The following is a 21705-nucleotide window of genomic DNA, read 5'->3' as shown; positions in this document are numbered from 1 at the left end:
ACAACTTTGTACAGAGTAGACCATATGAAAGAACGCTGAAGGGCTTATGAAATACGGTACTTAATCTCACAAAAAAGATCAAGAAGCAAGAAACAGTTAAAGGCAAACATAAAACACAGCATCGCGAATCACAACAAAACGCATTAAAACAGAATTGAACTGTCATTAAAGGCCAAAGGTTGTGAACATGTAGATTGGCTGTTTTCGTGTAACGTGTCTCACAACAAAATCGGGTGAAAAGTTTAAGTGAAACGAATTGGCGTCTCGTCCTGGAATTGTCACAATGATTGCACCCACTGACCTGTTAACATGGGAGAGTCTCTTCCCTGTGTTTCTGTGAGGTTTGGGTTATGGTTAGGCATAGTGTTTGTGAGTTTAGGGGTAAGGTTAGGTTTTGGCACTTGTGTTTAAATGTTAGGGTTTAGGCACAACCTGGGCGACGCACCAATGAAAGAGGGAGTCCCCTGTTAACATATCCACTGTGTTTATGCTGCACATGTCTCTGATGTGTGTCAGTGTGCTAATGGTACATTAACAGGGCTCTAGCCACCAGCCAAGTGCTGGTAAACATTGACCGTTGTCCATTCCCATAGTGTTAGGTCATCTTCAACCAACGTTTTCCATTCCATGTTGCTGGCTAAGAAGTGTGCACGTGGAGATTGATTAGCTGTTTCATAAAGGCCACCCATGATGACACGCTGAAAGTCACTGATGCAAGCGTCACTGAAGCGTGTCAAGAAATGAAAAGAGGTGACCCTCTGACCCGACTCATTTTGGTGGGTCTGCGCCACGTGTGGACATTTGTCAACAGGTTTTGACATGTCCAATTGACCTCTCCAGTGAGGCTGCATAAATGTAAAAAAAAGAAAAAGTGCAATGTGTCAGGGCTTTAAACGTTTCATAACGTACAGTAGCATGCTCCCGAGTAGGCGTATACTTTTGTGGCTGCCTGGCTGGCTGGCCTCATGGCCTGTGCATGAAAATAGCATGGTTGTTTTTCACCACATGTGCGCAACCTAACACATACAAACACACACGCACATAATTATTAACTGTATATATGATGATTTCGGGTGTGCCAGTACAGTACAGTGACAGTACAGTACAGTGTACAGTAGAAGGACCCCCACACGGTAACTCTTGTCATTTCTCAACCGTTTCGGACATGGGGCAGCTCGCCGGAATCGGGCCGGCACCCTGGTGGTGGTCCTGTGGGTCTGGATGTTCCGGGGACCCCCCCCGGGGACTCCCTGGGGACCCCCGGAGACCCCCACATGGTAACTCTCATTTCTCTACCGTTTCGGACGTGGGAAGGCTCGCCGGAACCGGGCCGGCACCCTGGCTGTGGTCCTGTGGGTCTGGAACTTCCGGGGACCCCCACAGACCCCCACACAGATTTGCACCACTCACTTCACATGGGTGTGATTCTTTTTTTTTAAATAATACAACGGCGAGTGCATAAATGTTTAGCATTAACCCCCACTGGAATTGAACTTCTAACTTCTTGTCGGTGTTTAGGGCAGAGCCAATTACTATTAAAAGAGGGCAGGAAGCGAAGACCGTACGGTGGACTCCATGTTGCTCCCTGGAAGGAAAGAAACATGCGCAATGGGCACGCGTTCAGCTTCCTTGGTCTCAATTGTGCATGTTTCTTTCCTTCTAGGGAGCAACATGGAGTACACCGTACAGTCTTCGCTTCCTAAGCTTATTTAATTAACCTTGGGCAGAGCTACCCCACAGATCTATACGAGTATGTGCAGGTGTAGTGTTGCTCCTAAGTTAAAACACCTGCACTAATAGAGCTACACACACCTTCTACACACACTTTGCAGTATCTACATCACTGATTCTCAACGTGGGGTCTGGGGACCCCCAGAGGTCTTTGAGAGAGTTGCGTTGGGTCCCCACTCCCCAGCTAGATGATCGAAACAGATTTACGGGTCTGTAATTCAGAGAATTAAATTGACCCTGAGGATTTTACAATGTAGATTGGGCTTAAAAGATATAAAAAAATCACACCCATGTGTGAGGGGCGCTCTTATCATCGTACATCATGACGTGACATGTATATCTGCTCAGACTATGACGTAAATTCTCCATTCATTGTCAATGGGAATTAAATGTTTGTGTGGGATATATATAATATTTATTATATTTATGTGTTTGATGACATTTAGCCTTCCAGACCCAAACTAAAGAATTGTATTGATGTTGGTAGTGGTACCATTAGGAGAGATAACAGGCCAATGTTGATCAAAATAACATGTTTTCTAAGTTGTCTAATTGTGTAGACGTCTTGTAAATTAACTTAAGTAATGCAGATGTTTAACAATTATTCAACTCTTGAGAGTGTAACATTGAACCAAATGGACCCACTTGGTTTCATTTTACATTCAAGAGTTACATATCTATAAGGGTTAATTTGGTTACCAACTCCATCATTTAGCTGGGGCCACCCATGGAACCCCCTCAGGGACCACTGGTGGTCCCCGGACCACTGGTTCAGAACCACTGCTTTCAAGTTTGAAATACTCTTATCAACATGGGCAAGCATGGGATGCTTGCTTTATTGCAAATGCCATGGAAGAGGGAAACACAATCATCAACTCAACTCAGAACACACACACACACACACACACACACACACACACACACACACACACACACACACACAAAGAGCCCCCCCGCGCAAGCATGCACACAGTCAGGCTGTCAACATTAGCTTTAGCAGTCATTAGCATGGTCTGTGTAGCATCAAACTTTCACAACTAACTGCTATGTTTGTCAACCAAAACTGCCAGAGTTTTACTTTTGCCCAATGCCCACTTCAAAGGCATTCAGCCTAGCTGACGACTGCTCAACTGCCCACACTAGTACACTCCGCACCCCGGCCGCACAGGCCGGGGTGCATTTACATTTATATATATTTTTTTTTGGTAGGCCTGAGGCCTACCATTGCGTGCATGGCACATCTATGCACGGAATGTCTATGTTCACAGGCTTCTGTGTGCGGCCTAGAGGGCATCTGAGCATGTGCTACAACATACCTCTTACACCATGTGTCCTTTGGGAAACCGGGCCATTACCATTTACCACTACTGACATTTAATGCGTAGAAAATGAAAAGCAGTTTTGATCAAGACGCTCTATCAATCTATAATATATCATCATCATTTAATTATCGTCTTTGTCTTCATCGTTATCATCATCAGCATACATTGTCCAGAGTTAGACTGATCTAGGTAAGATCTTCAGAGTACCACCAGGACCAGTGAAAATGTATGGAAAGAGTGTATCAGTGAACGTGTCTGTGAAGGTGTGTATGTGTGTGTTAGTATCAGGATCACAGAATGACAGCTTTCCTTCATTCCAGTCCAGCTGGACTCTGATCCTCTGGAGGATCTCCTTCACTGAGGGAACAGTGGTCTCTGAGGAGGAGAATGCTGTGTATTCACCATAATAGAACTCTATTCTCCAGCATGGACCCGCTGTGTTTCCCTTCCTCTGATAGGACTCTGCTAACACACCTACTTCCCAGTATGTATTTTCTCCAACCTCAACATCCCAGCTGTGACTCCCTGAGTTAAAGCCCTCAGAACCAAGGACTAAGACAAAGAGGTCAAACCTCTCTGGATTGTGAGGGAGCTTCTGTATCTCTCCCCATGTCACGCTGGTCAGATCATCAGACAGGGTGTATACTGGATGGGCAGTATTGGGGTCCAGAATGACCGGTGTGTAGGACACAATGTCCTTCATGAAATGAAATGAAATGAAATCTATATTTACCCAGGGTATCTGGGCTAAGCTCAAGAACTTGTTTCCAGCCAGGCCCTGCTCATAGAACACATTTCATCGTAGTGGTTGATGCCTTGTTCAAGGGCATTTCAGCGGTGGTAATTTTAACGTGTCGGACGGCTGATTCGAACTGGGAACCTTCCGGTATCTAGACCGCGCCGCTATCCGTTCGGCCACCGCTGCCAAATCATCTTGTCCCAGACTCCGAAGGTCAGGTTGCCCAGGTGTTTGGCCTCGTCTATCAGTGCTCCTGAGACCGGCTGTGGGTCCTGCAGTGTGAGCTGGACTCTCTCCATCGTGGTCTTGTAGTTCTGCAGGAATGATATGTGTTCAGCTCTCAGCTCCTCCTCTATGGCTCTGATTGTGTCTGAAATGGTTGATATGTCTCTGTTCAGACCCTTGATCTTCTCCTTCATCATCTGACTCTTCTGCTGCTCTTCCTCCCTCAGTTCGGTGATCCTGGCCTCCTCTTCATCATGTAGAAACTGATGAAGCTTCTTAAACTGTTCCTTCATCTGCGTCTCTGTGTGCCGAGTCTGGAACGTAATGTGTGCTGCTGTTTGATCATAGTTTGTTTTAGTTTTATTGAAGACCTCCAGTTTGTCCTGTAAAGGCTTCAGTGATTTCTGGACCTCCTCCTTGTGATCCAGAGCAGCTTCATCGATGGGCCTGAAACGGTGGTTGGCGTGTTTTTCTGAATGAAGACACACAAGACACACTGGCTGTTGACAATCCAGACAGAACAGTTTGAGTTTTTCAGCGTGCAGAACACAGAGAACCTCAGACCCTGTTGACATTCTCTTCGGTCTCTCCTGTAGTCTCTCCTGTGTGAAGGCCTCACACAGGTTCCTCAGAGCCAGGTTACAGGGTGGAAACCCCATTGAATTTCTCTTCTTACAAATTGGACACTCCTTTATTTCCTTCCCTCTCCACCAGTCCTGTAGACAGTCTTTGCAGAAGCTGTGGCAACACGACAGGATAACAGGATCTTTAAAGACGTCGTGACACACAGGACAGGAAAAGTCCTCTTCCGAAAGAGACACCTTGTCAGCCATTTTGCCTTTTCAGTAAAGCTACTAACACTCTGCTCAAGACAGGAAATCCAGCCAGTCAGTTGTGGTAACACTTTGTCTTCTAGAATGTTCCCTGAAGTTTACTTTGACAGTGAATCGTGCAGGCTTTGTTAAAGTCCGTTCAGTTGACAGAGTCAGCAGCAGGTTCTTCCAGTGGTCTGGTTCACTATTCCCTCCTGTAGCTGTGGATGGAAAGACAGTCTGTCCTCCTCTCTGGAAGTTGTGCGTTTGATCCAAAGTGCAATCTTACCGTCTCAGATGAGTCAGGCAAGGGGTGGACGTGCACACACACACACACACACACACACACACACACACTGTGCCTGATTCAGTGTGCACCTGTTAGACGTGTCATTGCAGCGTAGGAAGAATCTAGACAGCCCATGGAGACTGGTCAGGCATACGGAGGAATTAACAGGACGAGAGAAGGCAACAGCTCATATCCACTCCTCCAGTGTAAACACAACTGAAGCCAGCCGTTTATTCAGCAGTTTTATACATGACGTAATAGGCATTTCCGGGCAGCACTCCGGCACTTCAGAATAAGAGTAGGGTATGTGTATACATATAAAATACAATAAAGATCACATTCCAACACCCCCACTTGAGCGTATATTGGTAAACAATAAAATACAACCTTAAAAGCTGCATGTTAAATTGTATCTCAACTTGTTTTACACCATCATCTTCCCACAATCACTTTGTTCAAAAAAAAAAAAAATATATATATATATATATATATATATATATATATATATATATATATATATATATATATATATATATATGTGTGTATGAGGGGCTAGCACCCCTCAAAAATATTGTATGAAATGGAGGTCCTTGGCGTAGCCTAATGCATATCAAACCGGGGGGCCCTGCAATTCAAAAAGGTTGAGAATCACTGGATTAAAATACAGACCACCTTGACCCTATTCCTGTCCAATCTGTCCCCTGGTGAGACCAGCCAGCCAGCCGGTCAGTGTTTTAATTAGCTGGCCACTGGGCTGTGCTGGCGCTCGATGGCCCATTGATCTGGAGGGCGTGGGGTTCACACCCACAGACCAGCACGGGGGTTGGGAGGGTCAACCGCATTGATACATTGATAACAGCCCCCTCACCTGGGGGACGCATGCCACTACACATCTGCACCAACAGCTCTTTGAGCCATAATAATAATAATAATAATAATGTATTATTATTATAATACATCAAACATAGAGCACTTCTCTAGGTTGTCAGTTAAACTTAACCATCTCCATGAGGTGAAGGTGAGTAATCGATAGAAAAAAAGTCATTTTGGCGGTGAACTATCCCTTCAAGGATATTTTGATGCCAGCACTTTTAATCAAATACTGTACCTTGCAATAGCGTTTTTCCACATAGTGGTACTGATACTTTTAATGAAGTGTAAAAACCGGAGTCCTTCTCCCACCACTGGTTGCATTCATGAAGGATCGATGTGTTGACAGTTTTCCATACCAATGCTCTTGGCTTCAACAGCGTAGCTTACTGTATATGTTATTCATGGATCAATGCAATTAACTTCCATACTGGATTCTTTGCAGCTTATGTGGGTCATCATTAGGATCAGTTTTGCTGGCTGGATTTAGCTCTGCATTCACATTTACTTATTGTGTAAAAGTGATGCATTTTGGTGGGTAGTTTTTACATTGTTAACCCATTAAGATCTGAGGCCAAATGTCTTCTAAAGCCTAACAGTTTTCTTAAGAATGTATGTTGCTGTTATATCAGTGGTGCTCAACCTTTTTCATGTCAAGGACCCGCAAAATTTGTGTGTGTGTGTGTGTGTGTGTGTGTGTGTGTGTGTGTGTGTGTGTGTGTGTGTGTGTGTGTGTGTGTGTGTGTGTGTGTGTGTGTGTGTGTGTGTGTGTGTGTGTGTGTGTGTGTGTGTGTGTGTGTGTGTGTGTGTGTGTGTGTGTGTGTGTGTGTGTGTGTGTGTGTGTGTGTGTGTGTGTCATGTATCATCAGGTCACGTATGTATGCGTGTGCGTCCGTCCATCACAAAGTGACGCGCTATGAGCTTCTATATCTGCTATTTTTGAATAGCCAAAGTATAAAATAGAATCTGAAATGACAGATTCTTTCCCGGTTTTATGTAAAAACCTGGCATCTCTATTTTAGGCATGACATTATACGCATTATTAGTTTTTACATAAAATAAAACAAATCTAAAATCGCAGCTCTACAACCGCAGACTTGTAGATTGTCGCTGTTGTACGAAGTATAAAACTTAAGTGGCAAATTATGTCATTAAAATTGCCCAATGTTCTCCAAATGATCACATATCCAGCTATGGACATGATGCTTCTTTGAATACATGAAATGTACAGTGTATGTTCATTGCATTCAGTATATTGATGATGCTATTAACTTGAGGTCCCAGATACAGTTCCCTGAATAGTAATGTCAAACTTGTTCCCACTGTGTGTGCAGAGACCTGTTGAAGTGGTGTGAAAGGATGAGCAGCAGCTTTGACAACAGTGCATCAGCTACAGCACAACATGTCTTCCTTGAAGTAAGTCACCATTTCATGTAAGATTGTTTGGGCATGCCGTTATTGTCAAAAGTTTGTAATTTTCAAAGCACTGAACTGTTTTAGCTATTAAAATTTGGTGGTGCTTGACATCAAATGGGAACGTTTAGGGGACCCTGTACTACACCACTGTACGGCAATCCTCAGTTTATCAAGTGTTCTGTTTTTTTAAAATCATTTCTTGTGTCAAGACTCAAGAATATCTGAGGCAGAAAATCTGAATTTTATCCAATATATCGAGCAGTGCGCCAGTTGACGACGCCATGCTATAATGACAGATTAGTATCATTGTTACGACCTTATATGGAGTCTAAAGGCTAAGCAGTAACACGTATATAACTAAAGTACCACAAACCAGAGTAACCAAAAAAGTGAACATTTATTAACAATCGAAAGCATATATCGTCGGGGAGGCAAAGGTCAAAACAACAAACAAAACTCCACCCTACCTGAAAAGGAAAAGAGTTACGGCCGGGCTACACCAGGCTGCGAGTAAACGCGCACAAAATCGTCCGGTGTAGCGCGGCCGTCAAGCAAACAAAAATGACAATCTAAGCTCCCTAACAAAACATAAGCAAAGTCAAAAATGGATTAAATGGCAGCACACCCCTACCAAGCTTCCCTTAGTCTTTACTTTAACACACTCTGTATTAAAGTTACCTTATTAAGCACTTAGCAGCATAAGGCATGGCACACAGCCTACAGACTTAGAACACAGGATTGAAATGCTAGCTACAAACAAAGGGTTCAGCACATGGAGGTGACCGATGGCAAATGGGCTGAAGTGGTGTTCATCTCAGGTCTTTATCCTGGGCTGATAACAATCATGATGATGCATTAATGAACCATTCTGACCTTTACTATTTGACTTTGCTAGGCTCTTGACTGCTTCACAGCAATGTTGTCTCGTCCAGAAAGTCGCCTTCGAATGGCCGAGGTCATCGGAAGCAAGCTCAACATCTCCAAAGAGAAGGTACAGCAGTAAAACTTGGTTCACATGTCGAAGATTCACGACCGGACGAAACCTTGCTCGTTGCGATTAGCCAAGTTTATGCTTGCAACCAGTATCTCCCAAAAGTGTAGTTTTCAACTTGTGTTGTTTACCATTTCCATATGTAGCCAGTGGTTTTCAACCATATTCATATCAAGTTCCATTATTTATTTGGCATTTGAGCCAGAGACCACAATCTTTTTTTTTTTATCGTATTTGTTCTTCACATTATCATGTGGACAGAAATGAACAATGCTGTCTCAATCTACGGGCCGTCACATAGGCTATAAACATCTATTTACATGTAGTACTGTATGTCTGTGTGTGTAAAAGCTGTACATTGAACATCATTTCTTTTTTAGGCTTGCCTTTCTGCACACAGCATTAATTGCCTTGTTTTGGAGGCCATCTAGAACACATTTTCCCCGCCATTGATTATGCGATGGATTAATCCATCGGAACACAAAATGATCCCGACTGCTGTCTGTACTGCTGTTTTGCCTGTAGGCCCAGCACTTCTGCCAGATGTACCAGCCTGGCATCTCTCTGACTGAGCTGGAGGTCTCGGTGGGCAGAGCGACTCTGGAGCGGAAGCAGAGCGAAGCCGTGTCGCTCTTTGTGTAAGTGTCAGTGGTGGAAAAAGTAGTTTTACTACAAGTAAAAGTCCAGAATTCTAAATATGCTTGAGTAAAAGTACAAAAGTATTGGCATCAAAATGTACTTAACGTACCAAAAGTAAATGTAGTCATTATGCAGAATGTCTCATTTCAAGTTTTAAAATGCCTAAAAATCTTCTGGAAATGGCAGATCTACAAGCTCACAATGCGTCACACCGCAACACATTGTGAGCTTGTAGATCGTCTATTTTCAAATGGCCGAAATGTACATAGCGCTGAAGTGGTTACTGTATGTTGTAATAATAATCAAAATCTACAAAGTAACTACGGTAATAACAAAAGTAGTGGAGAAAAAGTACAATATTTGCCTCTGAGATGTAGTGGAGTCGAAGAAAAAGTACTGGATATTGGAAATACTCGGTAAAGTACAAATAACTCTTTGTTATTGTGCTTAACAGTACAGTACTTAACCCTTTTTGGGCGGGAACCCCTTTTGGTGTTTCAAGCATTCTGTTATACTTTAGCTATTGAAAAATAGCAGATCTACAAGCTCATAGCACACCACCGAGTGGCGCACTATGAACTTGTAGGTCTGCTATTTTAGAAAAATCGTAAAAATGCGGCACAAATCTTTGAATAGGTATATATTCTTTCAGAGCGAACGTTTTTTTTTTTTCTCGACGTCAGCCCTAAATGGGTTAAGTAAATGTACTTTCCACCACTGGTAAGTGGGGCAGACTCTCCCTACAGTCATCCCCCTTTTCACCTCTTGCTTATTAGGCTGTGCCCACATTAGATCTGCTGATAGACCCCCTGCTGCTGGTCACATGAATACACATGGCATGGATCTGAAATCGCATTATGGCAAACAAACCCTCTTAGCTTTTAGCGCCGATCCAAAAAATACGGGTCGCTTCTAGCCATGCTCCCTCCAGTCAATAAATGCAATCCTTCCTGTCGTTAAGAGCATGTAGGGATTTGCTGTATTTATGCATGCTGGATTTTTGTTTAGTCAATTTTTACCATCGGACCAAAGAAATTAAATAATTAAAAAGACCTTAAATAGTCATAAACTTCAGATCATCAGAAATATAAGTAATTTATAAGCAATTGTGTGGGCATGAGATGACAAAACCTAACCCATAACATGTTTTTCTTTCATGTAAATATGTGTCATTTTAGAATTAACTTGTTGATCCTCCTGAAGCCTGTACTTGGTCCCATCCTTTCCCCCCTCTACACCAAATCCCTTCACTTAAAATAGCTGCTCTGCTGTTGACCTTTTAGATCTGCTAGTTTTGCAGATCTAAAAGGTCTGCAAACTAGAACGTTTGCTTGTGACATGCCCGGAATTGGAATGCTAGGGTTCATGTGGTTACGGTAATCCATTTCACTGGTTCTCAACATCGGGTTCGGGGACCACCAGTGGTCCAAATGGACCCTTAAAGGCTCTATAACTCTGACTGAGGGTGTACAAATCGGGTCCACTTGGTTCCATTTGTACACTCTCAGATATACTCTCAAATAAACAGAGGATTTTACAGTGTAGATTAGGCGTCCCCCAGATTAAAAAGACTGTATCAAATGGGGGTCCCTCCCTAGTCTAATGCTTATCAAAGTCGAGATTCTTGAAATGAAGATGGGGAAGGTTCCCTACAACCCAATCCGCTGTGGCTGAATGCGTGCTCTTCCTGTGACCAGGGAGACCCAGACGTTTGCAGCGACGCGTCCGGCGGCCGTGCTGCTGGAGCAGCTGGCGGTGTGTGTGACCAAGGGAGAGGCCGTTCTGCTGGTGGGAGAGACGGGCACGGGGAAGACGTCCACGGTGCAGCATCTGGCTGGCATCACAGGTAACCTACACACCGTCCCCATACGCCAAGTTCACATTGCACTGAATGGGTTTGTTTTAAACCCTCTATTCGTAGTAAAAAAAAAAAAGGACCTGACTTGCAACTGTACATGTTTTTCCTTTTGTTTTTGTTATTTATTAAGATAGAAAAGGCCTAACAGACATTTTTAAAGCACAGCAAGTATTGCCTTATTCACTGCTATTATTTTAATTGTATGCCTTTGCTTTTAGTTTTTTCTTATTTGCTTTGTAAAGCAAAGCACTTTGAGCTGCATTTCCTGTCATGAAAGGTGCTATACATATACAGTTTTATTATTATTTTTAATGCACATCAATTTGGGGGTCCTAGAAATGAAAAAGGTTCAGAGTCGGTGTTCTAACAGCCACCACTATGTGCGTTCCAGGACACAGGCTGCGGGTGGTCAACATGAACCAGCAGAGTGACACCGCCGACCTGCTAGGAGGGTGAGCCACACTGAACGCATCATGGGGACTGGCTCTGCTCACTTGCATCTGTGTCATATAACAGGCCAATGTGAAAAGGGTGGGATATATTCCTCAGCCTAGTAGGAAAGTCTGTGAAAGATTTCACGTAAATTGCACACTGCGTTCATGATTTGAGGCTTTTTGTTCAAAACGGGCCAATCCTGCAAACTTTGAAAGCCAATGTTAGCCAATTAGGATGGAATATGAAATATCGGACAGATCCGTCTTGAACACATGACTATAGAGATAGTGTGTAATGATTTTTTATTTTCTTTTGTAATAGGAGTAAAGTTTTTCAAAAGTCGGCCTCCTGGTGGCGCTATAACAGGCCGTTCTGGAAAATTTGGGGCAGAGGTTCATCTTTGGCATCCAGGGAGTGTGTATGCAAAATGTGGCACCGACCGGGTTAACGGTGCCGGAGATTAGCTGTACACAGACGGATGGACGGACGGACACACACACACACACACACACACACACGGACGAGTGCAAAACATTCTCTCTCCCCATGCCTTCGGCCTGGTGGAGACAATAATGGGCCTTAATATGAAAAGGGTTGAAAACCACTGCTCTAACTATATTCTGCAGGTACAAACCAGTAGACCACAATAAACTCTTGGTTACTCTAACTATATTCTGCAGGTACAAACCAGTAGACCACAATAAACTCTTGGTTACTCTAACTATATTCTGCAGGTACAAACCAGTAGACCACAATAAACTCTTGGTTACTCTAACTATATTCTGCAGGTACAAACCAGTAGACCACAAGCTGATCCTACTGCCACTGCGTGAAGCCTTCGAGGACCTGTTCTCCCATACGTACTCGAGGAAGCAGAACCTGACGTTTCTGGGCCATGTGCAGACCTGCTTCAGAGGGAAGCGCTGGCAGGACCTGCTCAAACTCATGGATCACGTGTGCAAGTCTGCCCTCGCCAAGGAGCTGCAGGAGAAATCCAACGGTAAGAAACCGTAGAGAAAACTATATAGAAAACCTTTTTTTCCCCATTGTCCCGTGGAGGACAGGTACGAATCCCATTTTACGCACATAAACATGCACGTTAGGTGCGCATTTGTCCACACATATAATCTATTCAGCCTAGGGCTATGTAGGTTTTTTTTAAACATTGTTCAAATGTATTTGTAATCATTTTTACATTGTATTTCACTCATTCTGTTGAATTCTATTCAGGTGTGTAAACAATTTTTGATAACCCAAAATAATGTCGCGACCCCACAGTCAGTGTCTCTGACCCCATGTGGGGTCCCGACCCCAACGTTGGGAACCCCTGCTCTAGGCAGCCTCAGCCTGCCGTCTAGAATGGGGATGTTTTACCTCCATCTGAAACAGCACGGCTTGAAAATAAACTTAAGCCCAGAATCAATTAGCAGAATTGTAATTGATCAAATCCTGAGGATCCCCATCTCTAATCTTTCCTCACTGCTCCATGTTGTTTTTGTGTGTGTGTGTGTGTGTGTGTGTGTGTGTGTGTGTGTGTGTGTGTGTGTGTGTGTGTGTGTGTGTGTGTGTGTGTGTGTGTGTGTGTGTGTGTGTGTGTGTGTGTGTGTGTGTGTGTGTGTGTGTGTGTGTGTGTGTGTGTGTGTGTGTGTGTGTGTGTGTGTGTGTGTGTGTGTGTGTGTGTGTGTGTGTGTGTGTGTGTGTGTGTGTGTGTGTGTGTGTGTGTGTGTGTGTGTGTGTGTGTGTGTGTGTGTGTGTGTGTGTGTGTGTGTGTGTGTGTGTGTGTGCGCGTGCGTGCGTGCGTGCGTGCGTGCGTGCGTGCGTGCGTGCGTGCGTGCGTGCGTGCGTGCACACGTGCACACAGCTGCTTTGCTCCAGGACCAGTGGGAGGCGTTGGCAGTGAGACTGAGCCAGACCCAGCAGCAGATCAGGGCTTGTGAGACGGCCATGGTGTTCGCCTTCGTGGAGGTAACAATGTCTGCGCACTCGCATTCCTTTCATGTGCACATAAATCCCAGCTATAACCAGGTTATAGTGCTATATACTGTGTGTGTGTGTGTGTGTGCGTGTGTGTGTTGTTTTGTTCTCTCGTTCCCAAATCGACATTGTTGTACGACAAAGTATAAAATAGTCATCAATCGATTTAGATGATTATAAAAAAATCTATTACAATTCTTTCACATTGATTCATCGTTTTATCTCTATTGGAAAAGTAGTTGATAGAAGATGGTCTATAGTTTTCCAGCTCTAATATAATCTAACCACATTGGTTGTGTGTGTGTTCAGGGAACTCTAATATAATCTAACCACATTGGTTGTGTGTGTGTTCAGGGAACTCTAATATAATCTAACCACATTGGTTGTGTGTGTGTTCAGGGAACTCTAGCCCAGGCAGTAAAGAAGGGCCAGTGGATCCTACTGGATGAGATCAACCTGGCAGCAGCAGAGACACTGGAGTGTCTCAGTGGACTCCTGGAGGGAACCACCGGCTCCCTGGTTCTGCTGGACCGCGGAGACACCGGTATGCATTATAGATTAAAGCAAAAACTTGGAAACGTATTTGTATAACTCCGGCTTTAGTTATTGCGAAAATAAATTCACCCCATGTCTGTGTACACTTTTTAACCAGGATCATAGTTATTCATGGTTTTAATTGCAGTCATTTGTGATTTGCCTGATTGTCTCAATGTCGACGGTAACTTGTCGTCATGTAGAGCCCCTGGTTCGGCACCCGGACTTCCGTCTGTTCGCCTGCATGAACCCAGCTACTGACGTGGGCAAGAGGAACCTCCCTCCTGGCATCAGGAATAGGTGAGAACGAGACGCAGAGCTGGTGAAAGTGTGGTGAGAAAGCAGAGATGGTGAAAGAAAGCGTGGCGTGTTTGTTTGTCTCAAGACAGTCCTGTCTGACTGTATCGAGCTTACACACTGGATGGATATATTTCAACCTGGCATAACTAATACAGCATCACAATCATTTTAACCCTTTATCTGTATTTTTTATGTTGGCTATTCTAAAATAGCAGATACAGTGTGGTAAACGCATCTTTCCGCTGCGCCACCATGTTGCACAGTATGTCTGAAGTGAACCTGCTGTGTCCCTCCCAGGTTTACGGAGCTGTACGTGGAGGAGCTGGAGAATGACGGGGACCTGCGTATTCTAGTCTCAGACTACCTCAAGGGCTTGAACCCACACCGGAGTGTCATCAATGGAATCATAAGGTTAGGTCGACTATGTAATGTTACAGTGTGCATGAATTGCCGGGGACTTCCCATAAGTCTCGTTAGTCCGACCTACGTGGCCGGTTAAGACTGATGTCACTGTTGTGACGAAAAGAGAGCTGATCCAGAAAGCTCTGTGTTTACCGAGCAATCTTCGTTCCTACTCTCACCTATGGTCATGAAGTCATGACTGAAAGAATAAGTTTTCTCTGACGGGTGGCTGGCATCTTCCTTAGAGATAGGGTGAGAAGTTCAGTCACACAAGAGAGACTCGGCCTGGAAAGGAGCCAGCTTAGGTGGTTCAGGCATCTGGTTAGGATGTCTCTCGAGTGTCTCCCTAGGGAGTTCCTCGATGCACGTCCCACTGGGAGGAGACCCCGGGGCAGACCAGATCAGATGGAAGAATGACATCGACTCACTGGCCTTGGAAAGCCTCGGGATCCTCCAGGAGGAAGTTACTAATGTTGCTCTGGAGAGGGAGGTCTGAAGCTCTCTGGCGGAGCTGTTGCCCCCACGACTCGACTACGGATAAGCGATTGAAGATGGATGGATGGATTAAAAAACAAAACAAATTAAAACGTTCAATCATAGTACCTGATGATCATGTTTTAGGGGGGAGGGGATCACGGCATTCCATCTTTTAGTTTAGTACATGTTGTCTCCATTGTGTACTGTACAAGTAGCCATAATGATGCCCTTGTGTGCAGTTTTTACTTGGAGGTACGTAAGCAGGCCAGCAGCCACCTGGTGGACGGTACGGGCCACAGACCACACTACAGTCTCCGCACGCTCTGCAGGGCCCTCAAGTATGTAGCGGCCAACCCTTGTATCAACGTGCAGCGCTCGCTCTATGAGGTGAGATACCAGTCCTGCAACTCTCCATTGTCTTCTTAGCAATTATTGTTTTTTTCTGTTAATTGAATAATTGAGAAGCAAATTGTTTTTGTAATATATATTTTTGAGTGGTGTAAACTACTCCTACAACTGGCTTTGTTAGTTTACGTGTCTGTCTGTCTGTCTGTCTGTGCCCAAAAAATGAGCACGGTTGCTATGGTCACCCAGTTCACACGGGTGTGATTTTATTACGTCAGACATTACGTCAGACCACAGCTGATCAGTCTATATAAGACCTTACACCACTCAGTTCACACGGGTGTGATTTTTTTATATCAATGAATGATGATGTGGTGATGGAAGAATTTGTAAATTGTGTGAGTCAACAGAGACTAACTAATGCCTCATTGACGGAAGACCAATTAACCACAGTAACTCTGCTACTACCGGTAGTCTAGACCTATGCTTAATCCTGAGTGGTTATTAAGGACTCATTTTATGATGCATTCTGGGGGCTTGTTTACCATCATTTAGCAAAGACCAACGCACACCAATCCCAAGACAGATAAAATAAACTAAAGTTTCAACAGCCATGCTGCCTTCCACGTGCCTACGAGAAACATCGTAGCCTCCCCCCCTCCCCCCACTGTTATCTTGAACCTGAAAACAGTATCTTCGTTAAGAACGGTGGTTCATATTCTCCCTGGTGTTTTTCAGGGTTTCTGTCTGAGTTTTCTGACCCAGCTGGACAGAAGCTCCCACCCTCTGGTCCAGAAGTTGATCAGCCAGCATATCCTGGGAGGAAACGTCAAGTGTCTCAAACAGGTGTGTCCCATCATGATGGTGACATGATTCACATGTGGATTCACAGTTCTGACAACCGCTGATTGGACTGACTTCCCGTTCAGTCGGACAGTTCTAGAGATATGCAAGAGGGAAAAACACACACACACACACACACACACAGTTTATTGGGGGTGGGGGGCGTTATTCATGAAGATTTCTCTATGAATTAATTTCAAATGCGGATTCATTTCATATAACGTGCTAGTATAGTGTTTTTAAAGTAGTGTTTTGGTTAGCATTTTTAATGTATTTATTAAATTTAGCAAAAAACAGCAAAAATAGCTCCTAACGTATTGAGCTTGTAGATTTGCTATATTTAAAATGAATAATAATATTTCAAATATTTCACCTGTAAAGCCAATGCCCAAAATACTGACACTGGTTGTGTTCTTAGCTTGCTTATGATCCTTGATGACTATTTCTATGTGTTTGATGTATTACCAGGTTTTGTTCTTGCAAGTCACTCTGGATTATGAGCGTCTGCTAAATGCCTAAATTGAAGGTGGTTAATGTTCCATTTTGCCCCTCCCAGCCCATCCCAGCCCCACCGGGTCGGCTCTGTGTGCAGATGGAGGGCTACTGGGTGTCCCAGGGGGAGATGGAGCCAGCGCTGGACCCCAGCTACATCCTCACCCCCGCTGTCAAACTCAACCTTCGAGACCTCGCCAGAGTCGTGTCTGCCGGGTATGGAAAAAAGATTTTTGCATGACCCAACCCCCCCCCCCCCACCCCCTGACTTCCCCCAAATCAATCCCATAGATCTATGGCTGTCTAGGCATATCTACAGTAAATGCCTAGACAGCTATTTTCGCTGGGCTATTTTGGGGTCTATTGAGGGAGAGCGCATCCAAATGTTGATTAGGAAAATGTGACCTTATTGGATTGTATTGTAGTGAGGGGGATAAAGCCTTGTGGTGTTTGGTTGCTGGTGAAGAGCGATCATCAACAATCTTTGCATTGCATTGTCCTTACACATGCATTCAAATGAATTGCCTTGTATTGAAAGTACACGATAGTAATGCTGTGTACTCCATAAATACATATTGCATAACCAAGAGAGCGTCAACATAATGTCATATTATTTCTATTTACATTGTGTTGCTATTGTAATGACATCATTTGTACAAAACTGTTTTTTTATGGAAACTTTGAAGGGTAAAAAATCATGCATAACTGGAGTGCATATTTGGTAGATGAGTACAGTCCAAATAAGGTAGTATAGTTATTCTGTATAGGGTTGATAAAGTCTTGCTACACATTAGCCATTACAATTTAGAAAAAATAACAGTCTGCAGTCTCTGCACACTCTGCCCCTTGAGCAATGTGCTGTCATATTATTTGTGCATTATGTACGGCAGTGGTTGTCATGGAAAAGTTGTAGACAGTGCCCTTGTTACACGGGTCACTGGTTCGTACCAAATCAACTCAATAATTATCTGTCCACTCATTACACGTGCAGTGTACACGCGCACAAGTACACGCACACATGCAGGCACACACACGTGCACGCACACAGACTCATAACATATGCAAGTTAGCATCCGGCAGTTTCTACATGCTGGGGACCCATACTAAACATTTATAACATAAAACATTGGTGTACTCAACATGTCCGGGTTCATAATGGGGCTCTATGGGCTGGCTACTAGACTAATATACACACGATATGAGCAAAATATTTGATGATGATCATTGATCAACAGTTTGATTATTGTGCAATGAAACATTGCTTTCAGAATGAAACACTGCAAAATTACAATAACTGTATGCTTGTGCACTGCAAATAGGCAGTTGCATGATATTTAAGGGCCCTATTTTCGTCAGTCCCTTAAAACTGTTCAACTAGCCGATCTACATCGACACGTTGTGAGCTTGTGAGCTATTTGAACTATTCAAAATGTATTTTCACAATTGCTGGTCTGTGGTGTGTTCTCAGGAGCCATCCGGTGCTGCTGCAGGGAGAGACGTCGGTGGGGAAGACCAGCCTGATCCGGTGGCTGGCTGCTGCTACAGGGAACCAGTGTGTGAGGATCAACAACCACGAGCACACCGACATCCAGGAGTACATCGGCTGCTACTCGTCAGATGACAAGGGCAAGCTGATCTTCCAAGAGGGTATGAGTGATATATATTTTGTATTTTAAAGAAATGTATGTAACTATGTATCTATAGAAAAAACTAAAATGATACAGATGCTTTCCCAGATTGAACAACATAGGCTTTCCAGGTCTAAATGGGATAAAAGTGTCTTGCTCAGAGACACTTCGTCACACAGACTCACTGGGGGGTGAACCGCTGACCTTATGATGTGAATCAATATTTAGTAGGCCTGTCACAATTATTACGTAATCGCCTAATCACAAATATTTGAGATAAAAGCAATTATTTTGCATAGCCGTCATAATTGTTTCCATGTTGAAAAATGTTTCAAACATTTTCCGTCACGTCACTTTGTCAGCTATTTCCTTTTTTTAAGTATACAATTATTAAATGTGTCAGTAATTACTTAAGTTATCTGTCATATCTGCCCTTTGCATTTTGTGATTATGTAGAAAAATACCAAACGGAACTTAAAATTATTCATTCATATGTTCCAATGCTCAATACCAAACAAATAAAAAATAAAATAAAAATAATTGTTAATCGCAATTATTTGTGACAATTAATCGTCAACTTAAATTTGCAATCCTGATGGCTCTAATATTTAGGAGATGCCTCAATCTAATACACCCACCCCACCCTATGATGAATTCCTGTTCTGTCCTTTGTCTATATAGAAGTGTCTATTTGTACGTCTCTAAATGTTTTTGATGAATTGAACATTGTGGACCCTATTGGAAACAAGTGTAATGCTTAATTGGGTCGTCCACTCACAGTTAACAGCCTTTGTATTGAGTTTGTGCTTGAAATGTACTGTAATTCTGCAAACATTTTTCAATCAATCAATCAATCAAAACCCACCCACAGGTGTATTGATTGATGCCATGAGGAAAGGCTACTGGATCGTCCTGGACGAGTTGAACCTGGCTCCCACCGACGTGCTAGAGGCTCTCAACAGACTTCTGGACGACAACAGAGAGCTGTTTGTGGCCGAGACGCAGGAAGTGATCAAGGCTCATCCCAGGTTCATGCTGTTCGCCACCCAGAATCCCCCGGGCCTCTACGGAGGCAGAAAGGTACGGAAGGTCGCTCGGCACGAGGAGAGGTTGTAAGATACTCTGGTCATACTCTGGTGGCCATCTTGTTTTGGTCGACGTGATATCCTCTCATCGTTATTCTTTACGCTTCCCATCCATCTCTCTTTAATGTTCTTCACTTTTGCTTTCTTTGCCTCTTTTCTCTCTCGCTCACACTCTCTGAAGATCAATACTTTCGTTTGCACGACAGGTGTTGATCGATGCATGGCAATGACAAAAGTGACAGAATACCTTCACAGTGGCGTACTTCTGGATTTTTTTTAAATTTTCACTACCTCCACTTATATTAACTTATATAAATAATATATATGAACTTGTTTACATTTTTTGGCAATGCTTTTGGCAACATGGAAAGTCACAGAAAGTACGAATGTGCACAACTCATACACATAGTCATGCAAGGCATAAATTGACCATCTCACTCGCTCCGACCTGATTGACTGTCCTTCCATCGCTGTTCCAGGTGCTCTCCAGGGCTTTCAGGAATCGCTTTGTGGAGCTGCACTTTGACGAGCTGCCCAGTGCAGAACTGGAGACCATCCTGCACCAGAGATGCAGTCTGCCCCCTTCTTACTGCACCAAGCTGGTCAAGGTCATGTTGGACCTCCAGGTGGGTGACTGGAGAGTGGTGGCCATGAACCACTGTGGTTGCTTATTGCAATGGTTCTCAAAAATAATGTCACTAATGATATTGTAGTATACGGATGTACTGTATTTGGCCGCAAACCCCCATCTGAAAGATTTTGTGCCAGGGACCCACATAAGAGATGATTTGTGTAATAAAATGTCGAAATTATCACATAGAAAAAACAGAAAGGAAAAAATATATATTCATATATATTCAAGGTTATTCATAAATAGCAGGGAAGCCAAGGTATATGATTTTAATAGTTATTGCATCATCCAGATCCATCCGTGTAATACTTGTTCTTTCTTCTAGTCCTTGCGCAGGGGATCGTCAGTGTTCGCTGGCAAGCATGGCTTCATCACCCTCCGAGATCTGTTCCGCTGGGCTGACCGCTATAGGCTAGAAGAGCAGACGGACTCCTCTCGGGACTGGCTACAGCATCTAGTTGACGATGGTGAGTGTGCCTGTTGGTCCTTCTGTTTTGTTCCTGAACCCTGGTTGTGGTTTATTACCTCCACCAGCGGACAAGAGCGCAGGTTGAGTATGTTTACCAGGCCCAGCTGGCAACGCCTGGTGTTGCCACTTGCTTTTGTGTACTTGTATGGAGTAGGTTTTGGGCTTTACACCTTTTTACCTTTTAGCTAATTTGATATCCATCTATCTATGCATCTTTAATCTAAAATTATGATGTTTATTGTTAAAACAATAAACTGATTGTTACGTGTATACTGTACATATATTTTTCATGTTTTTATGTAATCTTATCAATTCTACTGTATACTCAACGTAGAACTGGCAAGGGATTTAAAATTGGATATTTGGTCAAAAAAGAAAAAAAAAAGAAAAGCCATAACCTATAACCAAATACTTGGGTCTTTGGTTTATATCCGGCTTTATATACTTAATTGACTGAGCTTGTAGATTGACTATTTTCACCCAATGTCCGCCTATTATGACATGCCCAAAATAAAGTCGGGCGGAAATCTCATACAGTACCTCCACACAAGAGCTTGTGACTAAATAATAACTACACTGGAACACAGGTCTTTTTTTCCATTTCCTGAAACATCACAGTTTTGGACAAAAAGAGTTGTTGTTGTGTTGCTTCTATCAGGCTACATGCTGCTGGCTGGGCGTGTGAGGAAACCAGAGGAGGTGAACACCATTCAGTCCATCCTGGAGAAACACTTCAAGAGGACGGTCAACCCCGAAAACCTCTTCTCCCAGGCGCAGGTTACCGGCCAGTTTAGTGAGTACAACTGTGCCGAGTATTCTATCCATTACTTTTTCTATATAGGCTATGTGCGCGACATCATCACCCGGGAGTTATGCGGGAACGCCTACTGAGTGAAATCTACTTTCTGGCCTTGACAGCCCATACTGTACGTCCAAACAGAAAAGTTGCATTATACGACGTTAAACAACGTTAAAGTTAAACACACTTTGCCACTGACATTGCCACTCGATTTGCCACTCACTTTATACATGCTCATACCCTCTATTTATCAAAAAGTCTAGAAAAATACGTTTCAGTCAGCCCCAAAATCGTTAACTTTATTGAAACTAGACCTGTACGTGCCGTCGCAGTCGGCCACGGCCTACTTGGGAACGATGCAACTTGGGAACCTAATGATATACTGTACGTTGTTAGCAC

General features: G+C 43.6%; 2 protein-coding genes across 2 annotated transcripts in view; one reads left to right on the top strand and one right to left on the bottom strand.

Annotated features, from left to right (window-relative positions):
- mdn1 (midasin AAA ATPase 1) overlaps positions 1–21705 on the top strand; it is an 88937-nt gene that overhangs the window by 7963 nt on the left and 59269 nt on the right. The window contains exons 11-28 of the mRNA XM_079526881.1: positions 7323–7404; positions 8300–8395; positions 8921–9033; positions 10732–10880; positions 11284–11344; positions 12116–12327; positions 13189–13292; positions 13701–13845; positions 14039–14135; positions 14433–14546; positions 15254–15401; positions 16098–16205; positions 16759–16910; positions 18163–18341; positions 19194–19402; positions 19887–20033; positions 20364–20505; positions 21166–21300. Of these exons, the coding sequence (XP_079383007.1) occupies positions 7323–7404; positions 8300–8395; positions 8921–9033; positions 10732–10880; positions 11284–11344; positions 12116–12327; positions 13189–13292; positions 13701–13845; positions 14039–14135; positions 14433–14546; positions 15254–15401; positions 16098–16205; positions 16759–16910; positions 18163–18341; positions 19194–19402; positions 19887–20033; positions 20364–20505; positions 21166–21300 (2393 nt within the window). The remainder of the gene's footprint in view (positions 1–7322; positions 7405–8299; positions 8396–8920; positions 9034–10731; positions 10881–11283; positions 11345–12115; positions 12328–13188; positions 13293–13700; positions 13846–14038; positions 14136–14432; positions 14547–15253; positions 15402–16097; positions 16206–16758; positions 16911–18162; positions 18342–19193; positions 19403–19886; positions 20034–20363; positions 20506–21165; positions 21301–21705) is intronic.
- LOC306940519 (E3 ubiquitin-protein ligase TRIM35-like) lies at positions 3229–4850 on the bottom strand (the record flags this gene model as incomplete). The annotated part of the gene is made up of 2 exons (XM_079525618.1): positions 3229–3756; positions 3987–4850. The coding sequence occupies 2 exons, from the start codon at positions 4848–4850 to the stop codon at positions 3229–3231; spliced, it is 1392 nt and encodes a 463-aa protein (XP_079381744.1).

This window comes from Electrona antarctica, assembly GCF_951216825.1.
Source record: "Electrona antarctica genome assembly, chromosome: 17".
Classification (NCBI taxonomy): Eukaryota; Metazoa; Chordata; class Actinopteri; order Myctophiformes; family Myctophidae; genus Electrona; species Electrona antarctica.
The sequence above is the reverse complement of the archived record's forward strand: the minus strand, read 5'-3'. Positions and strand labels throughout refer to the sequence as shown.